The sequence below is a fragment of the Nelumbo nucifera genome, chromosome 4 (genome assembly GCF_055504915.1).
Source record: "Nelumbo nucifera cultivar China Antique chromosome 4, China Antique-T2T, whole genome shotgun sequence".
Taxonomy (NCBI): domain Eukaryota; kingdom Viridiplantae; phylum Streptophyta; class Magnoliopsida; order Proteales; family Nelumbonaceae; genus Nelumbo; species Nelumbo nucifera.
In genome coordinates, this window is record NC_142652.1 from 49,559,177 (window position 1) to 49,582,579 (window position 23,403).

Here is a 23,403-nt window from a genome sequence, read left to right on the forward strand (position 1 = left end):
TTGATAGCATTTGTTGGGAAACATCCACCAAGGCAAGAAAGTCATTCTAATAAGTAATTAAGATTGGCATAACGGTTAATTAATTATTGTTATAAGCAAATGACTTGGGTTTGAAACTTGTTACCTTTAGCTTGTGATTTTTAACAAGTTATTTCACTTAAATAACATTTAATGACATATTAAATGCTGTAATCGAAGGTAACTTAAATGAGCATTTGATTAAATTATATTAGCATTTGTGACGTCTCAAACTTTAAGACTTAATTAAAATTTATATTAATGAGAGAGAGAAGAGATAATTTAAAAAGAAGAGGGAAACTAAATTCAGTTGATACATAATGCGTATCGACGCGTTTTGGGTTGTATCAGCTGATACAAAGTTGATACGGATCCGTATTGGTCCAATACGGATGAAAAAATATGAAACCATGTAATTATATATGTTCCATGTATCGGAACTCTTCCGAAACAATATGTATCGGCTGATACGTTGCGAAATTTAAAACCTTGCATTCAGCCAAATTTAAATTTTAAAAGGTCATCATTTATAGAACACCCCCTATAGTTTTACTAAAACTTATCATTTACTAAAACATCCTTGTTTCACAATTTTACTAAAACTTATCCAATAGTTTACATTTTATTAAAACACCCCCTATAATTTGCAACTATATTACTTAATCAACTTTCTATTAGACAGAAATGGAAAATGATATTTTTTGCACCACATATGTTGAAACAAATTTAATCAAAAGAAAGTAAAAAATGGAGATTTCATTCATATCCCTGCTAAAACATGGGCAACCACTATTCCATCAATTGTTCCATTGTTTTCTCTTCGTTTTGCTAAAAACCATACACTTTTCTTTCTAAAAGCTTGATATAAAGTATTAGGGGTACATTTGGACATAGGCTCATGCCTTTAAACATTTTCTACTTGGTTTAATCAGTTGCAAACTATAGGGGGTGTATTTAAACACAAACTATAGGTAGGCTTTAGTAAATCCATGAAATTATGGGGTGTGTTTCAATAAATGACCCATTTTAAAATGTCCTATCTTTCTTGCCTTTTATGAATCTCACATTTAATGCTTTCTAACATTGCACTTAACTCATATTGGAACATCTATTTATATTCCGTTTTATCTACATGTATATCAAAATAACTCAAGTAGGCAACCATTTTCAAGATTTTCCTATTATCTCTTGTTAATTAGGCCATTCCCCATGGCCCTCTCTCCTCCAAATAACTCATGCCACTAATTCTCTTTCTTATCAATTACTTTATTAAATTTCTTAGTTCTATGTTATATCCAATAATTCTTATAGCAAAAACAAAAAGGAAAAAAAACACTAAGAAAAGAACTTGAACCTAGACATCTAAGTTAAATGATAACAAATCTATGACCAAATTATGCTCAAGTAGGGGGGGATTTGAGGTGAGCTGAGTTCGATTCAGGCAAAAAAATGAGGCTCGAGTCCGAGTTCAACCAAGATTCAAGCTAGATACATGAGCTCAATTCGGCTTGACTCAAAATCTCATATGTTTAATCTCAACTCGGCTTGACTTTAATAGTGAACCAAGCTTCATATCAAAATAACAAAGTTATACATATAAAAAATTATAAATGTGATATATAAGATAAACTTGATTAGGTTTGCGAGCTTCAAGAGATGAATTTTATTAGGATGGTTTGAATAGCAAATAAGCATGTATACTAGATTTATGTTTAGCTTGAAGCTCAATTTAGACCAAGCTGAACCAAGCTATTTACAAGCCAAGCTCAAATAGCTTGTGAAAAACTTGGTTTGTATCTACCCCAATGTTGAAGGTTCAAATAAAATTAATAAAAATAATTAGTTTTACAAATAAATTAATAAAAATAATAATCTTATAAAATTAATTTTTCTATGAGAAATTTATTAATTTTAAAACTAATTTTTATTAATTTAAATTCCATTTAAAATGTTTACATAAATAAAGCTATATAGTAGGCCTATGGCCTAACTTGGCCCATGATGAAACCTAATTAAGAATGTCATAGGGCAAATGCATACTAAATCCTAAACGATTTATTTATAGCCTTAGTTTTGTCATTCAAAAATAATAATGAGGCATAATGAAAAGTCAAGGTATGTTTAAGAGAAGCTTATAACAAACCTTTAAATGTGTATGCATTTTAACATTTGGGCTGATTTTGTTTTCGGGTGTAAATACTTATCGATGTAAAAGTACACCAATGGAGTTCAACACCAATCAATTTAAATGAATGACCAATTGTAACTTTGAAAAGTGTGATTATTGATGTAAATATTTATATTGATTTTTTCGATGTTGTATTTACATCGATTATCGATATAAAACTCTATCGTGAGTGGAGTTTACATCGATTTTCGATGTAAAACTAAACTCCATCCAAATGCCAGCAAATACAGGCTAGGAGTAAAGTTTTACACCGATCTACATTTACACCAAAAAAAATGCAGCCTTGGGTTAATCATGTTTATTTTTAGAGTTATTCAACCCATAGGTTTTGACTCAATTGGTCATATGCATCTTTCAAACGCAAATTTACCAAAGAAGGAATCATTCTCTGGTAAAATTTTTCGGCACTTGAATTACTAAACATGGTACCTTCTACATGGGGAAAAACCTTTCAGATGCACAAAATAAAACAACCCTGATTTAAATTGCTTGATTTTGGAATAATAAGAATTCCTTTCTAGTGCTAGGGCATGAAACCTAAGGCTCACGTGTCACAACCTCACATATTGTGATAGCAAGTCGGCACTAGTTTTATTACCAAATGACTCATTCTACCCTCAACTCAATAACAATGAAGAATCAATAATTGAGCAAGAACATGGAGGACAAGTATGCAAATTCATTGAAATAATAGCCAAAGCTCATGACTTAGGCCTTGTTTGTTTGTTTTGAAGTTTGACATCTGAAAGTGCAATAATTACATTAAGAGGTACATTGGTATTGATGAACTTTTCTTTACTTTGAACTCAGCAGGGAATGAATTTTGAATTCTGAATTCTAAAATTTATCAAATATCCATTTTGACCCCATATATGAGAATGAGAGTTTTTGTTTATCTTTTTGGGGTATCATTGGAAAACAAAAGGTTGTATGATTGCATTTTAAGAAATAAGAGATAAGAGGTAACGAGCACCCATTTTTCTCTTAAAATTAAAAGATTCCTCTTAAGAAATAAGAGTTAAGAGGAAACAAACATGCCCTTAGGTTTGGTAGTTGGTGGTGGTTGAGGGATTGTTTGTGTCCCCATTCAAGCCATAACTACTAGTAGAGAGATTGGCTTGTTAATAGTTGCAAATGGATCAATTTGGATTTGGTAAAGGGTATATCTGACCCAATCTGAATTTGATAAGAATCCATCAAATTTTTAAGAGTATGATTTGAATTTGAATTTGAACATCTTATCAGATATCTGATTCAACTAGAACTATTATAAAAAATGATATGATATAATATAAATAGTATATTATATTATAATATTTCATAACTAACGGATCAGATAGGGGTATATAATTTTTCAATTCGATCCAATTAATTAGGACCAATGGAGGTATCCAAATCCGGCTATTATTGGATTATATTCAAATTCAAATCGAGTTTGGTTTGACTTTTTTGCAGCCCTAGGTTTGTGTACTATCACTAAAGCTGAAATGAGAGTAGGTTAGGAAGCTCTCAATGTGGCCAAAGATTTTGGAGCTACATAGGTGGTTATTAGACTTGTTCACGGACCTGGCTTTAGGCTTGACTTACAATGTGTCAGGCTCGGGCTTTGGGTCAGGTTCCATCTAAAATTTGAAAAAATCCAAGCCCGAGTTCAGCCCATGAGCAGGTCTAGTGGTTATCAAAGGTGACTTAGTTGAAGCTACTTGGAGATGCAAATATTTTGAAAGAGGAGTGTTAGAAGATAGTTTGTCTTCATGAAGGTCAACTAAATGCCAACGTTCACTTTTACACAGAGAAATACACATAGAGAAAGCAACCTAGCTGTAGACTGTGAGATTGGCTAGCAAATGAAGGTCATCGTAGGGAAATCTCAACTGAGGCCTAGGTGTTAGATTATATAATTCTTGCAAAAAAAAAAAACCGCCTGTTAAGTTGCTCTTTTGGACATGTTGATAAAAAGGTGGACCAAATAAACGAGGCAACTACCGAGTTAGAGCAGTTGGAGGATAAGGGTGAGATCTTAGCTCAACCGAATGTTTTAGTGAGGACTAGGGCAAAACTTTTATCTCAACAAGAATCTTTTGGCAACAACAGTCTGGACAGCTCTGGCTGGCCAAAGGGAAAATACAATTTTTTTTTTTTTCACAAGGCCACCCTATTTAGGAGGTAGAGAAATAGCATAGATTGGATCAAACTGGAGGGAGGAGGCTAGTTGAATGAAAGAGATAGTATTTCTAAGGCTATTGTGGAATTTTATGAGGATCTCTTTACTTCATCAAGGGTTAGTGATTTTTCCCTACCTCAATTCTCTTCTTTAGGCGCTTTAAAGGCCCTAGGCCCTAATGGCATCTCGACTATTGTTTTCTGGAAATTCTAGGATGATGGACTAGGATTTGTATCAGATGTTCTATGAATTCTTTCAAAACAAGAAGTTTGTAGGTATGCTCAACCACACCTTTCTAACCCTTATTCCGAATACCACATACCCCCATAGGATAAAGGATTTATGCCCCATTAGTCGTTGTAATGTCCTTTACAAAATAGTATCCAAAATTCTAGCTAATCTCTTAAATCCTTTGCTCCATAAGTGTATTCCCCCTTCCAAAGTGTGTCCCTAATAGGCAGATTCATGATATTACAATTATAGCTTAGGAGCTCAAAGATTATGCTAAAAAGAGGAGGGAAGGGGGAGGTTTTTTCGGTGTTTAAGTTAGATATATCGAAAGCTTATGGCACGCTAGAATGGGATTTATCTATTGGGCATTCTAGAGGCCCTAGGCTTCAATAGTGAGTGGATTGACTTAATCAAACAATGCATTTCCACTACAACATTTTTAGTTCTTATATAAATGGTGTGGCAGAAGGTTAAATTGAAGCCTTGAGAGGTCAACTAATTCCCAAGGGTATAGTGATTGGGAACAAGAAGATGCACAAATTATGACGTGGCTGTGGAATAGTATGGAAGCCAAAATTAGTGTGAATTTTATGTTTCTTGATACAGATGAGGAGATATGGGATCATGCCAAGAAGCTTAATTCTAAACAGGATGATACTATATGAGTATATAGGCTCTATTAAGAATATTTTAATCTGCGACAAGGAAAAATAGACATTTGATGAGTACTATGCTAGTATGAAGAACCTTTGAGATGAGCTGAATATTTATCATCCCTTAACATCATATGTTAAAATTCAGCAACAGCAAAGAGAGAAACTAAATGTGACCACATTTTTAGTAAGTTTTAAGGTTGAGTATGAACCAGTTAGGGCTCAAATTCTTGGAGTCTATGCTTTTCCTTCACTTGAGGAGGTGTTTGCATGACTTGGTAGGATTAATATTGGGTCTTTAGAGAGTTCCATAGTCTTAGATAGATCAAACTTTGTAGTGATGAGATGGGGAGGCTGTTGAAATAGAGGAGGAGGTCATGGAGTTCAAGCTGGTCGTGGTGGCCCTATGTTGCACCATGGTAGTGGACGTAGTGGAGGTCGAGACTCAAGGGGAGGTCATAGTTATGGGTATAAGAAGTGTACGCAATGTGTGATGGAAGGATACACTAGTAATTTTTGTTATGATTTACATGGGTATCCTTCTACATGGACCAATCATGCAGTAACAGGAAGTGGTGGTTAGTAGGTAAGTTGATGATCTTGGGAGGTACATGAGGTTAGTAGGTAAGTTGAATTATTTGACTATTACCCAGCCAAACATTTACTTTGTAGCATATGCAGTTAGCCAGTTTATGCAAACTGGAATGCAATTCTAAGGATTGTACAATATTTGAAAGGAGATCTAAGTCATGGATTATTATACAAATTAGGAGGAAGTCTTGAAGTAGAGGGTTATACAAATGTAAGTTGGGTCGATTCATTGTTCGATAGAAGGCTACTATAGGGTATTATACTTTTCTTGGAGGAAATATGGTAATGTGAAAGAATAAGAAACAAACAATGGAAGCAAGATTTCGTGCTGAAGATGAATATAGAGCCATGAAACACACAACTTGTGAGTTACTATTGTTAAATAACCTTATCCATGAGATCGGGTATACACTCAACAATCCTATGAAGTTGTATTGTGACAATCAAGTTGTTGTTCAAATTGCATCTAATCCATCTTCCATAAGAGAACAAAACACATAGAAATCGACTGTCATTTCATAAGAGAAAAAGTGCTTAGTGGAATGATAAATACAGTACATGTGAACACAGGGAGTCATTGGGCTAATTTGTTTACAAAAGGGTTGAGTCGGAGAAAGGTGGATCATATATATAACAAGCTGGGATTATATGACATATAATCTCTAGTTTAAGGGGGAGTTTTAAAATCGACAATCATGGAATTTGAGTCATTTCATAGTATTTACTCTAGGTTGTTTTGTCTATTATGTTTGAGATTGAATACTGTCCCATACATAAAGAGGGGAACAAAGGTCATTATACTTTAAATTAAAAATTTATATTTATTGTTCTAATCAACTAGGGAGAGGGACTTTTTCTCCCTTCAGAGAACAACCGAACCATCTCTTCATCTTCTCCTCTTTTCTTCTATGTTTATGAAGCTTAAGAATGTGGGGAATGGATTTACATGGGTGTTGACCAATGTCTATAGGCCTAATAGTTACAAAGAAATGAAAGAACTTTGGGAGGAACATTTTGACATTAGGGGTCTTTGGGATGGTCCTTGATGCCTAAGAGGGGATTTCAATGTGATCTAGTTCACTAATGAATCTAGTAACCTGAACCAATAAATCTCCACTAGCATGAGAAAATTCAATGAGTTTGTTGATACTTGTGAGCTAAGAGAGATCCAATTTCAACAATGCCTATTCACTTGGTCTAATTTATAGAGCTCCCCGACCCACTTGAAGTTGGATAGATTTCTTTTTAGCACTATCTGGAAGAGTATTGGTGGTTAGGGCTCTACTAAGGATCATCTCCGATCATTATCTAATTAGAATTGGTATTGAGGACTTTGCGAGTGGCCTTACCCCCTTAAAATTTGAAAATATGTGTCTCACTCACCCTAATTTTTTGAAGAAGGTGAAAGAGTAGTGGGAGAAGAAGTGAGAGGAGTCTAGTGGAAAGAGTTATCTTTTCATAGGAAGATTCAAAGGTTTAAAAGCAAGTTAAAGGATTGGAATACAAGGAGGGTGAAGGAATAAATGGATCAAGGAGGGTGATGGCAACACCAAAATCTTCCATGCAATTACAAATAGTATAAGGGAGAATTTTGTTGCTATATTGGAGGTAAATGGAGTAACCTTAACAAATCAAGAGAAGATTGTGAAGTATTTTGTGGATCATTTTAATACAGTGTATAAAGGGATGGAGGGTATAAGGTTTAGTGTAGAGGGGTTGGATTGGCCACAATTGGATGAAGGAGTAGCAAGGCACTTGGAAAGGGATTTGATTTGGAGGAAATTAAAAGGGTTGTATTTTCTATGGACAAATCTAAAGCACCAAGCCCTAATGGTTTCACAATGGCTTTTTATCAAGATTGTTGGGAGATTATCAAAGAAGAAATGATTTGTGTGCAAAATGGATCTTGAAAAAAGTCTATGATTTAGTGGATTGACCTTTCCTCCTTGAGATATTGAGGTGTTATGGTTTTAGGGAAAGATGGTTTGATTGGATTGAAGGTTTTCTCAAGACTTGTCACTACTTGATTTTAGTAAATGGAATAGTTAAGGATTTCTTCGTAGGTTATAGAGGATGGAGATAGGTGAACCCGCTTTTTCTTTTTTTGTGTACCTTGGTAGCAGATTTGTTTAACAAGTTATTAATGAAAGAGGATTGCAAGGGTTTATTTAGAGGGTGGAGGGTCGGAAGGGATGACTTGGTAGTTACACACCTACAATTTGTAGATGATACAATCATTTTTTTTGTGAGAGTGGTGATCCTTAAATAGGGAGGAGTTGTTGAAGGTTAATTTCAATAAGAGTAGAGTGGCTGGAACAAACCTAAATGGGGATGAGTTATTGGTCATTGTAAATTCCTTTGGTTACCTGACTCTATACTGGCCCCTAAAATATCCAGGTATATGCATAGGGGATAACCCTTGGGACAGTAGATTTTGGGGTTTAATTGTAAAGTGGTGTTTCAAGAGGTTAGTAGTGTAGAAGATGAATTATATATCATAAAGGCAAAATCACTTTGATAAAACCTACCCTAGATAACCTTCCAATTTCTTATATGTCAACCTTTAGGATGTTGTAGGGAGGTGTTAAACATAGAAAATGTTATGAGGGATTTCCCACGTGAACCTAGGGACGGAAGGAAGGATCACCTACTTAAGTGGAAAGATGCTTGTAAGAGTAAGGAGCAAGGGGGTCTGGGGTTAGACAACTTTGATAAGGATCGCTTGCTTAAGTGGAAAGACATTGGCTTCTCGGTTTAATGCCATTCATGGTATCCCCCAATTTTTAATAAGATTTGATACGTGAATTGGAGATAAGGTCTTGTTTTGGCAAAATCTTTGGATAGGTAATTGGAGTCATGAGGATCGGTTTCCCTCTTTGTACTCTTTATCTATTTTCAAGAACGACCCTTTAGAATGCTTTGTGTATTTCTCCCCATCATTGGGTATTAGTTGGGACCTTGGGTTGAAAAGTGGTTTGAGGCACCATGAATTTGATCAAATGGCCTTACGCATAAAAGTCCTTGACTTTGTTTCCTTGGACCATACCCTTGCAAATAGTAGAATTTGGACTCCTATCCCCATGGGCCTATTCTCTTGTGCTTCTTTCTTTTCCTCCTTGTGCTTAAATGATTCTGCCCTTGCTTTTCCTTTTAAAGATGTTTGGTCAAAACCTATCCCACCCAAGGTTGGAACTCTTTGTTGGAATCTTGTCATGGGAAGTTAAAAACTTTAGACATTCTACAAAAAAGAAGACCTTTCATGTGTCTTTCCCGCAACTGGTGTATTATCTACAAAGCTAATAGTGAAGTTTCCATCATTTATTTATCTCTTATATTGTTGTTATTGGATTTTGTTTAAGGTTCTTTGTTCTCTTTGGTCGTAGGTGGTCTTTACCTCTACAAATCAGTAGCCTTTTTACCCCTACAACCTTCAGGTGGCGGAAGAATAGGAACTTCTGGAGATGTGCAAGAGCTACCTTGGTGTGGACTGTTTGGGAAGAGAGAAATGCCCGAATTTTCAATGGTAAGGAGAGTAGTGGAAATACTATATGGGAGTGCATTTTAAAAAGAGTTACCTTCGAAGATATTTGATGAAATTGGGGAGCTGTAGCAAGGAGTTCAAAACTAAAAGTTAAGCTGGTTAAAGCTTGGGTACCTCCTAAAGAGGGCTTCATCAAGCTTACCTTGGATGTTACCAGTTTGGGGAACCCAGGACCCTCAAGAATTGGGTGTCTTTTAAGGGATGCATATGACATTATATTGGCTTTGTTTTCTAGTCCTATTGGTGTGGCCGAGAGACTCGATTCAAGCTGAGTTTCAAGCCGTTCTATAGGGGATGCAACTTACTAGAGAGTTGCATATAGATAGACTGCTAATTGAAGGGAATTCTATGCTTATAATTGGTTGGCTTAAGAATGAGGATGCTATTATGCAGGCAAATAGGGATGCATTGAAAAGATTCAAATGAGTGAGTTCTAATATGACAATAAGAATTAAAAGGGAAAGGAGGTCGGCTGTTATAGAGGATGTAATGAAGTGCTGTTATAGAGGTTGCACCTCGTGCCTCCCCTTAGAAAATCTTTGTATAACTCAGTTCTAATGTTCTTTTAATAAAATCTCTTTCTTTCACTTATAAAAGAAAGAGTTTTTTTGGTTCTTTATTCAATTTTCTCCTTTCTTCTTTCTTGAAGTAACAATTGTTGCTTTTCTAATTGTTTTGTTAATAAGGTAACCCTTAGTTGGAAGTCTACTTCCATCTTAATGAAGCTCCAAGAGAAATAAAAATGACTTTGGGCATGGGCGACTTGTGAACCTAATTCTAAAAGAGTGAGCAAGCCCAACCCATCATGGAGGAATCATCTTCAATCTGGCATCCTAATTTGAGTAGGTGGAATTGGTACTATGATGTTTTCACTTAACCTTATTGTGTCATGACTAGAGCTAGGCATGGAGGGCGTAAGAAAAAGAAAAGAAAAAAAAATAAAAAAGAGTGGTGTGGAGGCTCCAATTCTTAACCACGGGTAGAAGTTATTTTAAGTGTTTATTTCATAGGATGTTTATTTCATAGGCTTAAATTGCGTAAATGAAGCCCAAGCCCATTTCTAAAATAATTGAATATGTTAGGATCCCCACAATGTGCGCATCAAAGAAGGGAGGCCATCCTTGGTTGTTTGTTAATACCTCAAAATAAACCAAAGAGTTTGGTCAATCACCATAGGTAGCACTTTGAGGTTTACAACGATTAGCCTTTTTTTCATGAGCCACATGAATCGTACCCTAGTGTGGGGTTGGACTATGCCTAGAAGAAGGTACAAAGAGAGTCGCTAATCTTGAGCCAAGAACTTATCTATGTTTAGAAAGAGGCCTCTTCCCAATTCTAATCTATCTCCATTCTTTTGTTGGACTATTGAAATTTTAAGTCACTTCAATTGGCATTGAAGGGCACACCTACTTACATGTGTTTTGTTTGATGTATTTGGAAAGCTAGAAATAAGGCTATGTTTGGTTTGAAGGAAATGGTAGGAAAAGGAAGGGAAAGACAAGGAAACCAATACAAGGGTTGTAAAGGTTTCTTTACCTTTCCCTTCCTTTCCTTATATTTTCCCTCAAGCCAAACATAGCCTAAAAGTATCTTTGAAAATAGTACCACACTTAGCTGGATAATTTATCACAAGATTAAAACTTATGTGGAAAATTTTAACACTAAGGTTATGTTTGCGTTGAAGGAAAAAGTAGGGAAAGGAAAGGAAAGGAAAGGAAGGGAAACCTTTACAAATCTTGTATAGGTTTCCTTGCATTTCCCTTCCTTTCCCTACTCTTTCCTTCAAACCAAACATAGCTTAAGTGCTTGGTATGAAAAATGATCCTAAAACGGTTAATAAATCAACACCAAGGCTCAGCTTGGCCTTATTTAAAGGATGTTCAGACTTCTCAGGAAAAGGGTATTTGAATGGTTGGTAAAGAAATTAGATGACATTTGATGGGAATTTATGTCTTTTCACATCCCACTTAATGGCTGGTAATGGCAGATACTAAGTTGGTATGTTTTGAAAGTTTAAGTACTGAATTGGAAAGCTTTAAAGTTCCAAGACCAAATTGAGACTAATCCCAAAATATAGGGTGCTAATCTGCATTTTTCCCAATTTAAAATGGATGGATTTTGTGGGGATTCGAGGAAAATCAAATAGAAACTATCTGAATTGGAGTGAGTCATGCTTCTGGTGGAATATCACAAGGGCAAATGGGGCTAGATGCTACAGGATGCTTAATTCTAGATTGGATGGGAAGATGGAGCTACAACTTTACCATGAATGTGGGGTTTTCTACTATCGGCACTAGTGAACTTTGCCCCAACTATTATGAATGGGCTCATCTTGGCTTGGGAGAAAGGCTTTTGGAAAGTCATTATGAAATCATACACTTTACTCACTGTTGCTTTCCTCAATAAGGGGACTTCCAATTCATTGGTAAACATCTTTTACAATACTGGTACAAAGAGGCAAATTGATGTATTTATGGTCTTGCTAGAATGGCCTATACCAATTCATTGGTGTCGTTTGGTAAGTCTTTTTTGAAAGATCTTCCAACAGATCTAACAACCAAAAGACGATGTGAGCTTTTGCATTAAGATCTCAGTAGTCTAAAGACCATTTAATTAAAGCACATCTTCTCACGTATCTTTCTACATAATGATGTGATGAAAAAAGTTGAAAAGCTCCGTTTGGAGCATCCTGAAAATAGTCTAAAATGGGTTTCACACGTCTTTTCGAGGCGACATTTTTTGGCGGTTAGATCTTTTCCAACCTGTTAAGAGTGTGGGGGCATTTCTATCATTTTGTGTTTTTTTTTTGTATTTGGGCGCCTATTCAAGGGCACCTTCGTAATTTTGATTATGAAGAAGAAATGAAAAGTCTCTTGGTGTGAATAGTGCCACACTAAGCCTTCTTGACACTTTCTTCTTCTTCTTCTTCTCTCTTCAACATCTCTAAACTTTACAACTTGATATCAGAGCTATGCATGATCAAGAAAACTCTCTGTTGATGGTCATGACTTATAGACAGATCTGCTGATGTCAGCACACCGCCGATTGACGTCAGCAATTCGTACAGTCAGTAGCATCTTCATGGGTCTTTGATGGTCGCTGATTCACCCTAATTTTAGGGGAATTTTGGTATAAGTCTCATGGTGGTTTGAAGTTGTTTGGGATTTTTTGGATGAAAATTGGCGAAAAATCCAGATTTGAAATTTAGGGCTTGCATGCTCGTATGGTGGATTGGTTGCTGCTGAAACCTCTTTTGTTTAAGTCATGGCAAACCCCTGGGACTATAGGAAATAGTCCTGAATTTTTTAGAGCCCTAAAACTTATTTTGAGAATTTTTCCTTCCCATATTTTGCCATTAGTACCTATTTTTCCTAGGTTTTTTGCTGTCACTCAGGTCTAACCTTGTAGAAAAAGTGGTTGGGAGTTCAGCTATTGTTGGAAGATTGTGGTGCTGGTGAGAAATTTTTTTTGGAGGGGCTGTGATCAATGGAATCACACAAAGACACCCGTGTACCTACCTATGTTCTCCTAGGAAGCAATGACAATGCCGAAGGATAGATTACTATTGTAAGACTTGGTGGGACAAATTTTCTTGAATGGTCTCAATCATCCAAGCTTACAATCGATGGAAGAGATAAGCTCGAATTTATTACAGGTAAGGAAGCTAAGCCAAAGCCTAAAGATCAACACTATTCCAAATGGGAGCAAGATAATTTGCTGGTTATGTCATGGCTTGTATGCTCTATGCAGCCACACATCGCCCGTAACTATATGTTCCCTTCAACAGCTAAAGATATTTGGGACAGACTAATTGCAACTTATTCTCAAGTGAAAAACACTACTAGAATTTATCAGTTGTGAAGAAAATCCTGTAATAAGCAATAGGGGGAGAAATCAGAGGCCATGCTTTTCTCTTCCTTACAATCAATTTGGGAAGAAATTGATCATCTTGAGGCTTTGGAGTGAAAAGATCCTGTTGATGCTGAACAATATAGGAAGTACATGTGAAAAAACTCGATTTTTCAATTTTCTTGTTGGGCTAAATGCTGATTATGACTTCACTAGTCAACACATCCTTAGTGCTGATATTTTGTCACTCTCCACAGCATATTCTCTTGTATAGAATGAAGAGAGTAGGAGGAATGCTATGATGCAAGTGTCTATAGGTGAGCACACCGCTCTTGTGTCCACAAAGCCTAAGTAGAGTTTTGGTAAACAGAAGAGGTATTTTGTGAATATTGTAAGAAGCCGAAGCATACCAAGAATAAATGTTGGAAACTAAATCCCCACCTAAAACCTAAGAAGTTTAAAATTGGAAAGAAAGTAAATGCTCATGTTGCTACTACAAGTCACAATTCTCAGACTCACATGCTTGAGGGAAATCCTCCTACTTTGGCATCTACTCATGACACCTCTGGTGTGATGGAAAAATTGAGAGGCATCTTACTCAATCTTGAAAAGAGCAAGTTGCTGACATCTACTGATTCAAATGCTTCTTCTAGTGCCTTTGCAAAATCAGGTGCTGCACTTGTGTGCCATGTACCACCCTCTCGCTCTTGAATAATTGACACATGAGCCAATGAGCATATGACTGGTATGCCTTCCTACTTTACCACTTATAGACTTTTTTCAAGGAAATGTATGATTACCATTATCGGTGGATCCCAGACCCCAATATCAGTTTTGGATGAACTTAAACTTACCTATAGCCTTTCTTTGAACTCTATACTCCATGTTCCACAATTGCATAGAAATCTCTTATCTGTTAGTTCTCCTACAAAGTCTCATAATTGCTCTATAACCTTCTTTCCATTTCATTGTGTCTTTCAGGACCTAAGTACAGGGAAGACAATTGGTAGTGGATGGTGAATCCGGAAGCGTGTCGTTAACCACTTCGGAACACTAGTTTTAATATTTGTAAGTTCTCTGATTCTCAAAATAACTACAAACACAGTTAGTGGTGAGAAAGGGGTCGTATCCACAAGGAAGCGAGGGAAAAATCACTACGTACTTTAATCTGGACAAAATAACATGATGGGAAGTTGAAGAAACACAAAACTTTAATTAATTAAACTAGAATCCATTAAATTAAGATTCTAACAATGTTGAAAGTGAAAAGTGCAGAGAAATAAATAAATAAATAAAAGAAACTAAATGAAAAGTCTGTAACTTGGTCAGAGGTAGTAGTCTACGGATATCTCCTTTGACCCTCGAACTTCTCGAGCTAGGCCTTCCGTCTTATTTGGCCGAATTCCAGATCTGCAGAAAAGAAATAAAGCCAAAAAATTAAACTAAATAAAAGTAAATTTGCAAGAAGGAAAAATCAGACTTGAAATTAAAGAACATAAGTTAAATCTAAAATTGAATTAAAATGGTTGGGATCCGATTCCAAAGGTGGCAATAGTGGCTTTGGCGAATTGCAAGCAAGAACCCCTCCTCTTGTCTAGGTGTTCTCCTCTTCCTCTACCCTTGAACTTTTCAAGATCAGACTTCCGTCTTACCTGGGGGCAGAATCCAACCACTTCTCTGGACCCCTTGGGTCCTTTTTATAGAGAAAGGTGGATAATACTGGGATTAGAGAAAAAGAGGGGGCGGCAACTGGGTTCTAGCAAAAATATGGGCACCCTAGGGTTTAGAATGAAGGGTTATGATGGTTCTAAGGTGATCCTAAGGCTAGGAAGAGAAGGAGAGGGTGCCCAATATTATGTAGGGCTGAGATTTGGGCGCCCAAAATTATAGTGGAGATTTGGGCGCCTAGGGCTGAAAGGTGGAGATTAAAAGGAATGGGTGGTACCCTAGAGTTAATGGCTGAGATAGAGAGTGGAATAGAGGGCTGAGATCTAGTGGCTAAAGGTTGAATGGTGAGGATTAGAAGTTAGGTGATGCCCTTGGGTTACAATGCTAGAAAGAGAGTGCCCTAGAATGAATGGTGGAGATTAGAAGGGATGGAAGGTGAGGATTTAGCAGTTAGGGGCGGCTAGGGTTTGTTAGAGATGAAAAGAATGAGTGGAGAGGCGCCCCAGAGTTTGCTAGGGAGAGGGGAGTATGCTAATATGGTAGGAGGGGCACCATTCTGGGTTTACTAGATAGGAGGCGTCCTCCTATGCTCAGTTTTTCACAAAAACATCTCCTCTCTTAGCTGGACTTCACGCCAGTTTTCCAAAAACTGCATTTCAGCAATGAAACTTCCCTAGTTTTTCACAAGATTTGCATAGAGTCCCTTAGAGGTCACAATATTGAATTTAGCTAGAAAGAGGGGGCATTTTGACTATTCTAAGGCCTAAAATACCGCTGAAATGATGCCCTTAAGGCATCAAACTACATAGTTATCAGTGGACATGAAGCTAATGGAGTTTATCTTCTTGATTAGTCTCCAATGTTAGGGTTGATGTGTCAGTTTGTGTCTTGTCATGATGAGAAACTAAGTCAATTAAAATTATGGCATCATCATCTTGGGCATGTGTCTTTTGGTTCCTTGAAGTTTTTGTTTCCTAGTTTGTTTGAGTCCTTGTCTAGTTCTGGTCTGCAATGTGAAGCCTGTCAACTATCAAAGTAATGTAGAACAACCTTTTTATGCAAGTAACAAAACAAGTAATGTTGTTTTTCATTTAATACATATTGATGTTTGGGGACCTTATCCCATTCCATGTATGGATGGCTATAAATATTTCATTCTCTTTATTGATGACTACTCGCAGTATACTTAGTTGCATTTAATGAAGAGCCGATATGAAGTTCCTTTAATTGTGAAAGACTTCTTTAGTATGGTGGAGACATAGTTTGAGAAGAAGATTAAGATTATTAGATCTGACAACGCTAAGGAGTACTTTGAGAAGCACTTAAAAACCTTCTTTGAAGCAAAATGTGTGATTCACCAGAGTTCTTTCCCTCATACTCCCCAACAAAATGGGGTATCAAAGAGGAAAAACAACCATGTTATTGAAGTTGCCAGAGGCTGTTATTCCAGATGCATGTTCCAACTCAGTTTTAGGGGGATGCTACTCAAACAACTATATATCTTATTAACAAAATTCCCTCATGGGCCTTGTATCTCTAGTCTCCTCATCAAGTTCTTTTTCTTGATGAGGATACATTCTATCTTCCTCCCATGGTTTTTGGGTGTGTTTGCTTCATCCATAAAATGTGTCATTCTAGGCTAAAATTTGATCCAAAGTCTATCAAGTATGTCTTCTTGGGATATTCTTCAGTCCAAAAGGGGTGTCGTTGTTATGACCATTGTTTTTGGAGAAAAGGTATGCATCCAAATATGTCACATTCTTTGAGTCTACTCCCTTATTCTCTGTCTCTCGTCCTTCTCTTCAGGGGAAGGATGTTAGTAAAGATTGGACTCCCTTTTGTATGCTAATTCCTACAATTGATGCTGTCAATCCTTCTCCTCCTCCTCCTCCTCCTCCTCCTTGTGGTCGTAGTAGTCCTCCTCCCATGCCTCCTCCTATTCTTTGGTCTTAGCATCAGTTGTTCGTCAAACGAAGAAAGAGGATGACTCCAGAGATTGAATGTCCATTACAATTTGACCTCCCGGACTCAGGTAATTTGGATTCTGAACATCTTCCTATTTCGGATGCCTGTGTTGAATCTATTATTGAGCCTCCTCTTGTAGATTCTGACCTTAACCTTCCTATTGCAATTCATTAAGCAAGACAGGCATGTGCTAAGTATCCTATCTCAAACTATGTCTCTTATGATACTTTGTCACCCTCTTATTGTGCCTATATCTCTTCTATTGCTTCTGTTTTTATCCCTCATAATGTTATCGAGGCAGTGCAGTTCCCTCATTGGAAGGATGCTATGAACCAGGAAATGGAGGCACTCAAAAAAAAAAAAAAAAAGACATGGGAAATTGTCTCTTCCAGAAGGCAAAAATCCTGTTAGATGAAAGTGGGTTTACATGGTGAAGTATAAAGCTGATGGCTCAATTAAAAGGTATGAAACTCGACTTGTGGTAAAAGGGTACTGATAAGCCTATATCTGTACATATTTTCATACCTCTAACTTGATGATTTTGGATAATAATGTTTTTAGAATTACCATGGTATTGCACTAATTATGATGAAATTATCTTGCAAGATGATTTGGATCTTAATTGTGCAATTTTAAGGAGTTCGATTTAATTGATCAAGATAATCATAGAGGAAGGACCATGCAGCAATGATGCTCCATGATGTAGCCATGAAGGAGAGAATCCATTGAAATCGGATTTGATATGTATGCAAAAAAATTGGGAAATTTCTTATTTTGATATAGTTCCCGTATTTTGGGCATAATTTTCTTCCTACAACTCGGATTGAGGTGATTCAAACGGATAATTAAAGATAAGAAAAAGGGCTACAACTCTTGTGTTTATCATTCAACCTAATCCCTCCGCCAACCTAGTGCAATTCGAGCTACAAGTTTCGGGTCTGGTAGTTGGCAGTGCAGAAGAGATAGGAATTCAACTGAGATAAAGACTAAAAAACCTAATTTGTATTGAATTAGGAGTCTGCATTGAGAAGCAATTGATGGGGAGGCTACACTATAAAAAGGGCCATAGACTCAAGGCAAAGGAGCACATCCTTAGAGAGAATTCAGTAGAGAAGAGAAGAGGAAGCAATCTTAGCACATCAGAAGAGAAGAGGAAGCAATTTTAGCATGCCAGAGAAGGAAAGGAAGAGTTCGAATTCAAGAGGGAGAAAGGCTTAGTTGCTGCACTTGTCTTCTACCTTCAAAGGCTAAAGTTTTCTTGTTACTCTATTCATTCTTCGATGTGTTCTTGCTGTGTTTCCTCTTTAATTTTCTTGAGTATGTTGAATTTAATGATGTCTAGCTAAATTCTCTTAGCTAGGGTTTAGATTGATTTTGATCTTAAGATTATATAGTTATTTGTTTAATTCAATTCAAGACCATTATTATTTGCATGAGAAATTTTTATTGCTATGCTTAATGCTTTAAAAGAATTAGTCAATATTTTAATGATTTGATGATTCATGCATGACTGACCAAAGTATTATTATGAATTAGATCCCTAGGCAATAAAAATCGCACGATAGACTATAATATTGAAAGATGATTAGCTCATGTGTGAGAATCAAGAAAGCTCAGTGAGTCAAATCCCCTTCTACGATTAGAGGTTTCCAAAGAAATTAATGCTTATTTTTCCTTTTGACAATCACTTAGAAATTTGATGGTAGAATTGGATTAATAAAGGATTAATATGACTTGAGAAAGCTTATTAACTAATTTAGGAAAATCCACCATCACATGCAAATAACTTTAATATACCTTAGGGTAATTTCGGTCTTGAGTTGGATTAAATAGGTAATTATGTAACCTTGATTTAATGAAATCTAAACCCTAACTGCATTCATCCATCAATTCAGCTTTTATTAAGTTCTTGGATTTGCATTAATTCTTTTAGTTTTTATTCATTCAATTTATTCATGAGTTCAACTTGCGTTAGTTTAAAATGATTTGGTACTGTGATCTAGTATCTATGGGATCGACACTTTTCTCATCATTATACGCACATTTGACTAAGTTACACTTACCTGAATTAATTGTGTATAAATCACACAACAAGTTTTTGGCGTCGTTGCTGGGGACTAGTTTATTGCATATCAAAACTACCTGAATTAGCCTTAGATTGAACATCTATTAGTTTTATTTTCGGATTTAAAATTTTCCATTTCAATTTTTGTTGGGTTCAGCCTTATAAAATTTTTTAGGAAATTTTTAATTTTTTCTCTTTCTTTTTCTTTTCTTTGAAGGTTCCTAGTGCATGACACGCACTAGTGGTGGAAAATTAATACCCTTGATCAAGAAATCGAAAGGACATTGAAAAAGCGAACGAGGGAGAGAAAGAACAAGATGACTCAAGACCAAAATAATCCAAGGACATTGATCTCCTACGCTATACCTACTCTGAATGGTACTACATCAAGCATTAGGAGGCCGAATGTGCAAGCAAACAATTTTGAGATCAAGCCTTCAATTATTCAGATGATCCAGATGAGTGTGCAATTTTCTGGCCCCAATTATGATTCTAACTCTCATATTGCTAATTTTCTTGAAATATGTGATACTTTTAAGCATAATGGAGTTAGTGATGATGCCATTAGACTTAGGTTATTTCCTTTCTCCTTAAGGGACAAAGCAAAAGATTGGCTTAATTCTCTTCCTACAGGTTCGATTACTACATGGGATGACTTGGCACAAAAGTTTTTATTTAAGTATTTTCCACCTGCTAAAACGGCTAAATTAAGGAATGACATAACAACTTTTTCTCAATTTGATAATGAAACCTTATATGAGTCGTTGGAGAGATTTAAGGAATTGCTTAGGAAGTGTCCTCACCATGGTCTACCTGTTTGGATGCAAGTGCAAACTTTTTATAGTGGCATTAATCAATCTAATCGTTCAATGTTAGATGTAGCTACAGGTGGTACCCTTATGAGAAAAACACCCGAAGAAGCATATGAACTTTTGGAGGATATGGCAACCAATAGCTATCAATGGGGCAATGAGAGAGCAAATAAAAAGGGAGTTGGAATTTATAATGTTGATTCTATCACTGCTTTATTGGCTCAACTTGCTGCATTAAATAAGAAATTGGAAAGTTTGGGGGTTTCAGCTATGAATGTTTCTTCTGTAAAGTTTGTGGACAAGGGGGACACGCTAGTGTAGACTATCAAGTAGGAAATCCATTTTTTTCTTCTTCTGAACAAGCGAATTTTGTTTCTTATGGTGGCAACAGGTCCAATTTCAATCCCTACTCCAATACTTACAATCCAGGATGGAGAAGCCATCCAAATTTTTCTTGGAGTAATAACCAACAAAGAGTACCTCCTAGCTTTCAGCAGCAACAACAACAAAATTCACAAGAGAAGAAGCCAAATTTAGAGGATATGATGGCAAAATTTATCAACAGTACGGAGGCAAGAATTCAAGGGATAGAAACTCAAATTGGACAACTTTCTTAAGCAATTTCAGAAAGGCCACAATGAGGATTACCTAGCAATACCGAGAAGAATCCCAGGGAACAAGTAAAGGCCATCACTCTGCGAAGTGGAAAAGTACTTAGAAAAGAAGAAAAAGATGATGAGCAGGTAAAAGAGGAACAAAGCCAAAACCTTGAAGCCAAAGAAGGAGACCATGAGTCATCAATGGAGAAAAAGGGAAGTTCTACTCTTAATTTAAAATCCTACAAACCTCCTCTTCATTTTCCTAAAATATTTCTTAAGGCTAACTTGGATAAGCAATTTGCTAAATTTCTAGAGGTGTTTCAAAAGTTGCATATTAACATTCTTCTTCTTGATGCTATTTCTCAGATGCCAAGTTATGCCAAATTTTTGAAGGAAATAATTTCAAACAAAAGAAAGTTGGAGGAGTTTGAGATGGTAAAACTTAATGAGGAATACTCAACAATCCTACAAAATAAATTACCTCCAAAACTCAAGGATCCAAGGAGCTTCTCTATTCCGTGCACCATTGGCGAAATTAATTTTGATAAGGCTTTATGTGATTTTGGTGCAAGCATTAATTTGATGCATTTTTCTGTCTTCAGGAAGCTTGGGTTGAAGGAGCCAACACCTACCACTGTTTCTCTACAATTGACTGACAGAAGTATCAAATATCCAAGGGGAGTAGTGGAAGATGTTTTGGTAAAAGTAGATAAATTTATTTTTCTTGTTGACTTCATCGTTTTGGACATGGAAGAAGATTATGATATGCCCCTAATTTTAGGGAGACCTTTTCTTGCCACAGAAAGAGCTTTAATTGATGTCCAACAAGGAAAACTTAGCCTTAGGATTAATGATGAGGAAGTTATTTTTAATGTGTTTAAGGCTATGAAACATTCTAATAATGAAAAAGAAGTCTTAATGAAATATTGTATTGATGATTTGGTAGAAATAAAATTTCATGCATTTAGGTTAGATGATCCTATAGAAAATTGCATTGCTAACTCTTTTAATGTGAAGGAACAAATTTTAGATGAGAGGCATAAGGAGTCCGTAGGCTATTTGGGAGAAAAGCAAAGGGGATTCGTGACAAAAAGAGAAATTTTTGCCTTTGGATATTTCTTCCTCTTCTTCAAAAGCCAAGCCATCAATCGAGAAGCCTCCTACTCTTGAACTTAAACCTCTTCCTTCGCATTTAAAATATGTTTATTTAGGGAATTCATCTACCTTACTTGTGATTATTTCTTCTTACTTGACAGGTCTTGAAGAAGAAAAGTTGATAAGGGTGCTTAGGGAACACAAAGGGGTAATTGGATGGAGCATTGGTGACATTCAAGGAATAAGTCCATCAGTTTGCATGCACAAAATCATGATGGAAGAAGGATTCAAGCCTATGGTGCAGCCCCAAAGGAGGTTAAATCCTAATATGAAATAGGTAGTAAAGAAAAAAGTGATAAAATGGCTTGATTTAGGTATTATCTTTCCTATCTCTGATTCTTCTTGGGTAAGTCCATGCAAGTTGTGCCAAAAAAGGGTGGGGCCACTGTAATCGAAAAATGAAAATAATGAATTAATCCCTACAGGACAGTAACAGGTTGGAGGGTATGTATCGACTATAGGAAATTAAATGATGCTACTAGAAAAGATCATTTCCCCCTTCCCTTTGTTGATCAAACGATTGAAAAACTTCCTGGTCAGGAATTTTATTGTTTTCTTGATAGTTATTATGGTTATCACCAAATTCCTATTGCTCCTGATGATTAAGAGAAAACTACCTTTACATGCCCCAATAGAACATTTGCATTTAGGAGAATGCCTTTTGATTTATGCAATGCCCTTACTACTTTTCAAAGATGCATAATGTCTCTATTTTTGGATTTCATTGATGATTTTATGGAGATATTTATGGATGACTTCTCTATTTTTGGATCTTCATTTGATGCATGCTTGCATAGTTTGTCTTTGGTGCTTAAAAGATGTGAGGAATCTAATCTTGTTCTTAATTGGGAAAAATGTCATTTTATGGTTAAGGAAGGAATTGTTTTAGGCTACAAAGTATATTTTAAAGGTATTGAAGTGGATAGAGCTAAAATTGAATTAATTGAAAAACTTCCCCCTCCAAAATCGTTGAACAAAGTTAAAGGTTTTTGGGACATGCAAGTTTTTATAAAAGGTTCATTAAGGACTTTTCTAAAATTGCCAGGCCTCTAACTAATCTTTTAGTGAAGGACACACCGTTTGTGGTTGATAGTGCTTGTTTGCATGCATTTAATTGTTTAAAAGAGAAATTGATCCAAGCTCCCATAGTTTCGGCTCCTATTTGGAATTTGCCTTTTGAGATCATGTGTGATGCAAGTGATGATACTTTAGGTGCAGTTTTAGGACAAAGAATAGATAGGAAATTTCATACCATTTATTATACAAGTAGAACCATGAATGAGGCACAAAGAAATTATATAACAACTTAAAAGGAACTACTTGCTGTAAAATTTGCTATTGAAAAATTTAGACCTTATTTGATCTTGTCTAAAGTGATTGTCTATACTAACCATTCTGCATTGAAATATTTACTTGCTAAAAAAGATGCAAAACCTAGGTTGATAAGATGGATTTTATTGTTGCAAGAATTTGACCTAGAAATCAAAGACAAGAAAGGCATCGAAAACATGGTAGCTGATCACTTGTCTAGATTGGATGAAGAGTATGTGGAGAGCATGGATGAACACCCTTTGCATGATGAATTTCCTGATGAGAAATTATGTTTTGTGCATGATAATGATGAACTGTGGTATGCTGATTTTGCTAATTTTCTTGTAGGTGACGAATTGCCCCTAACATTTCTTTTCATCAAAAGAAGAAAATTTTATCTGATGTAAGGCTCTATCTTTGGGAGGAACCATATATATACAAGATTTGTGCTGATGGCATGGTGAGAAGATGCATACCAAAGGAAGAAGTGCGGAGTATACTTAGTTTTTGTCTTGACAAAGAAGCTGGTGGACACCATGGACCATCCAAGATGGCGGCGAAGGTTTTACAAAGTGGAATTTATTGGCCTACAT

At 36.1% G+C, this 23,403-nt stretch overlaps 1 protein-coding gene and 1 non-coding gene across 2 annotated transcripts; one reads left to right on the plus strand and one right to left on the minus strand.

Moving 5' to 3' along the window:
- Positions 1-19,637: 19,637 nt before the first annotated feature.
- Positions 19,638-19,744, minus strand: LOC148792271 (small nucleolar RNA R71). Its single transcript, XR_016071006.1, has one exon. It is a non-coding gene; the product is annotated as a small nucleolar RNA R71 (small nucleolar RNA).
- Positions 19,745-20,545: 801 nt separating this feature from the next.
- Positions 20,546-21,514, plus strand: LOC104589022 (uncharacterized). The gene has a single exon (XM_010247189.2). It carries the CDS (start codon positions 20,546-20,548, stop codon positions 21,512-21,514), a length of 969 nt encoding a protein of 322 aa, XP_010245491.2.
- The last annotated feature ends 1,889 nt before the right edge of the window (positions 21,515-23,403 follow it).

Bases quoted from the DNA above. Each gene is read 5' to 3' on its own strand.
- LOC104589022 (XM_010247189.2), top strand. From the start codon at position 20,546: ATGGAGAAAAAGGGAAGTTCTACTCTTAATTTAAAATCCTACAAACCT.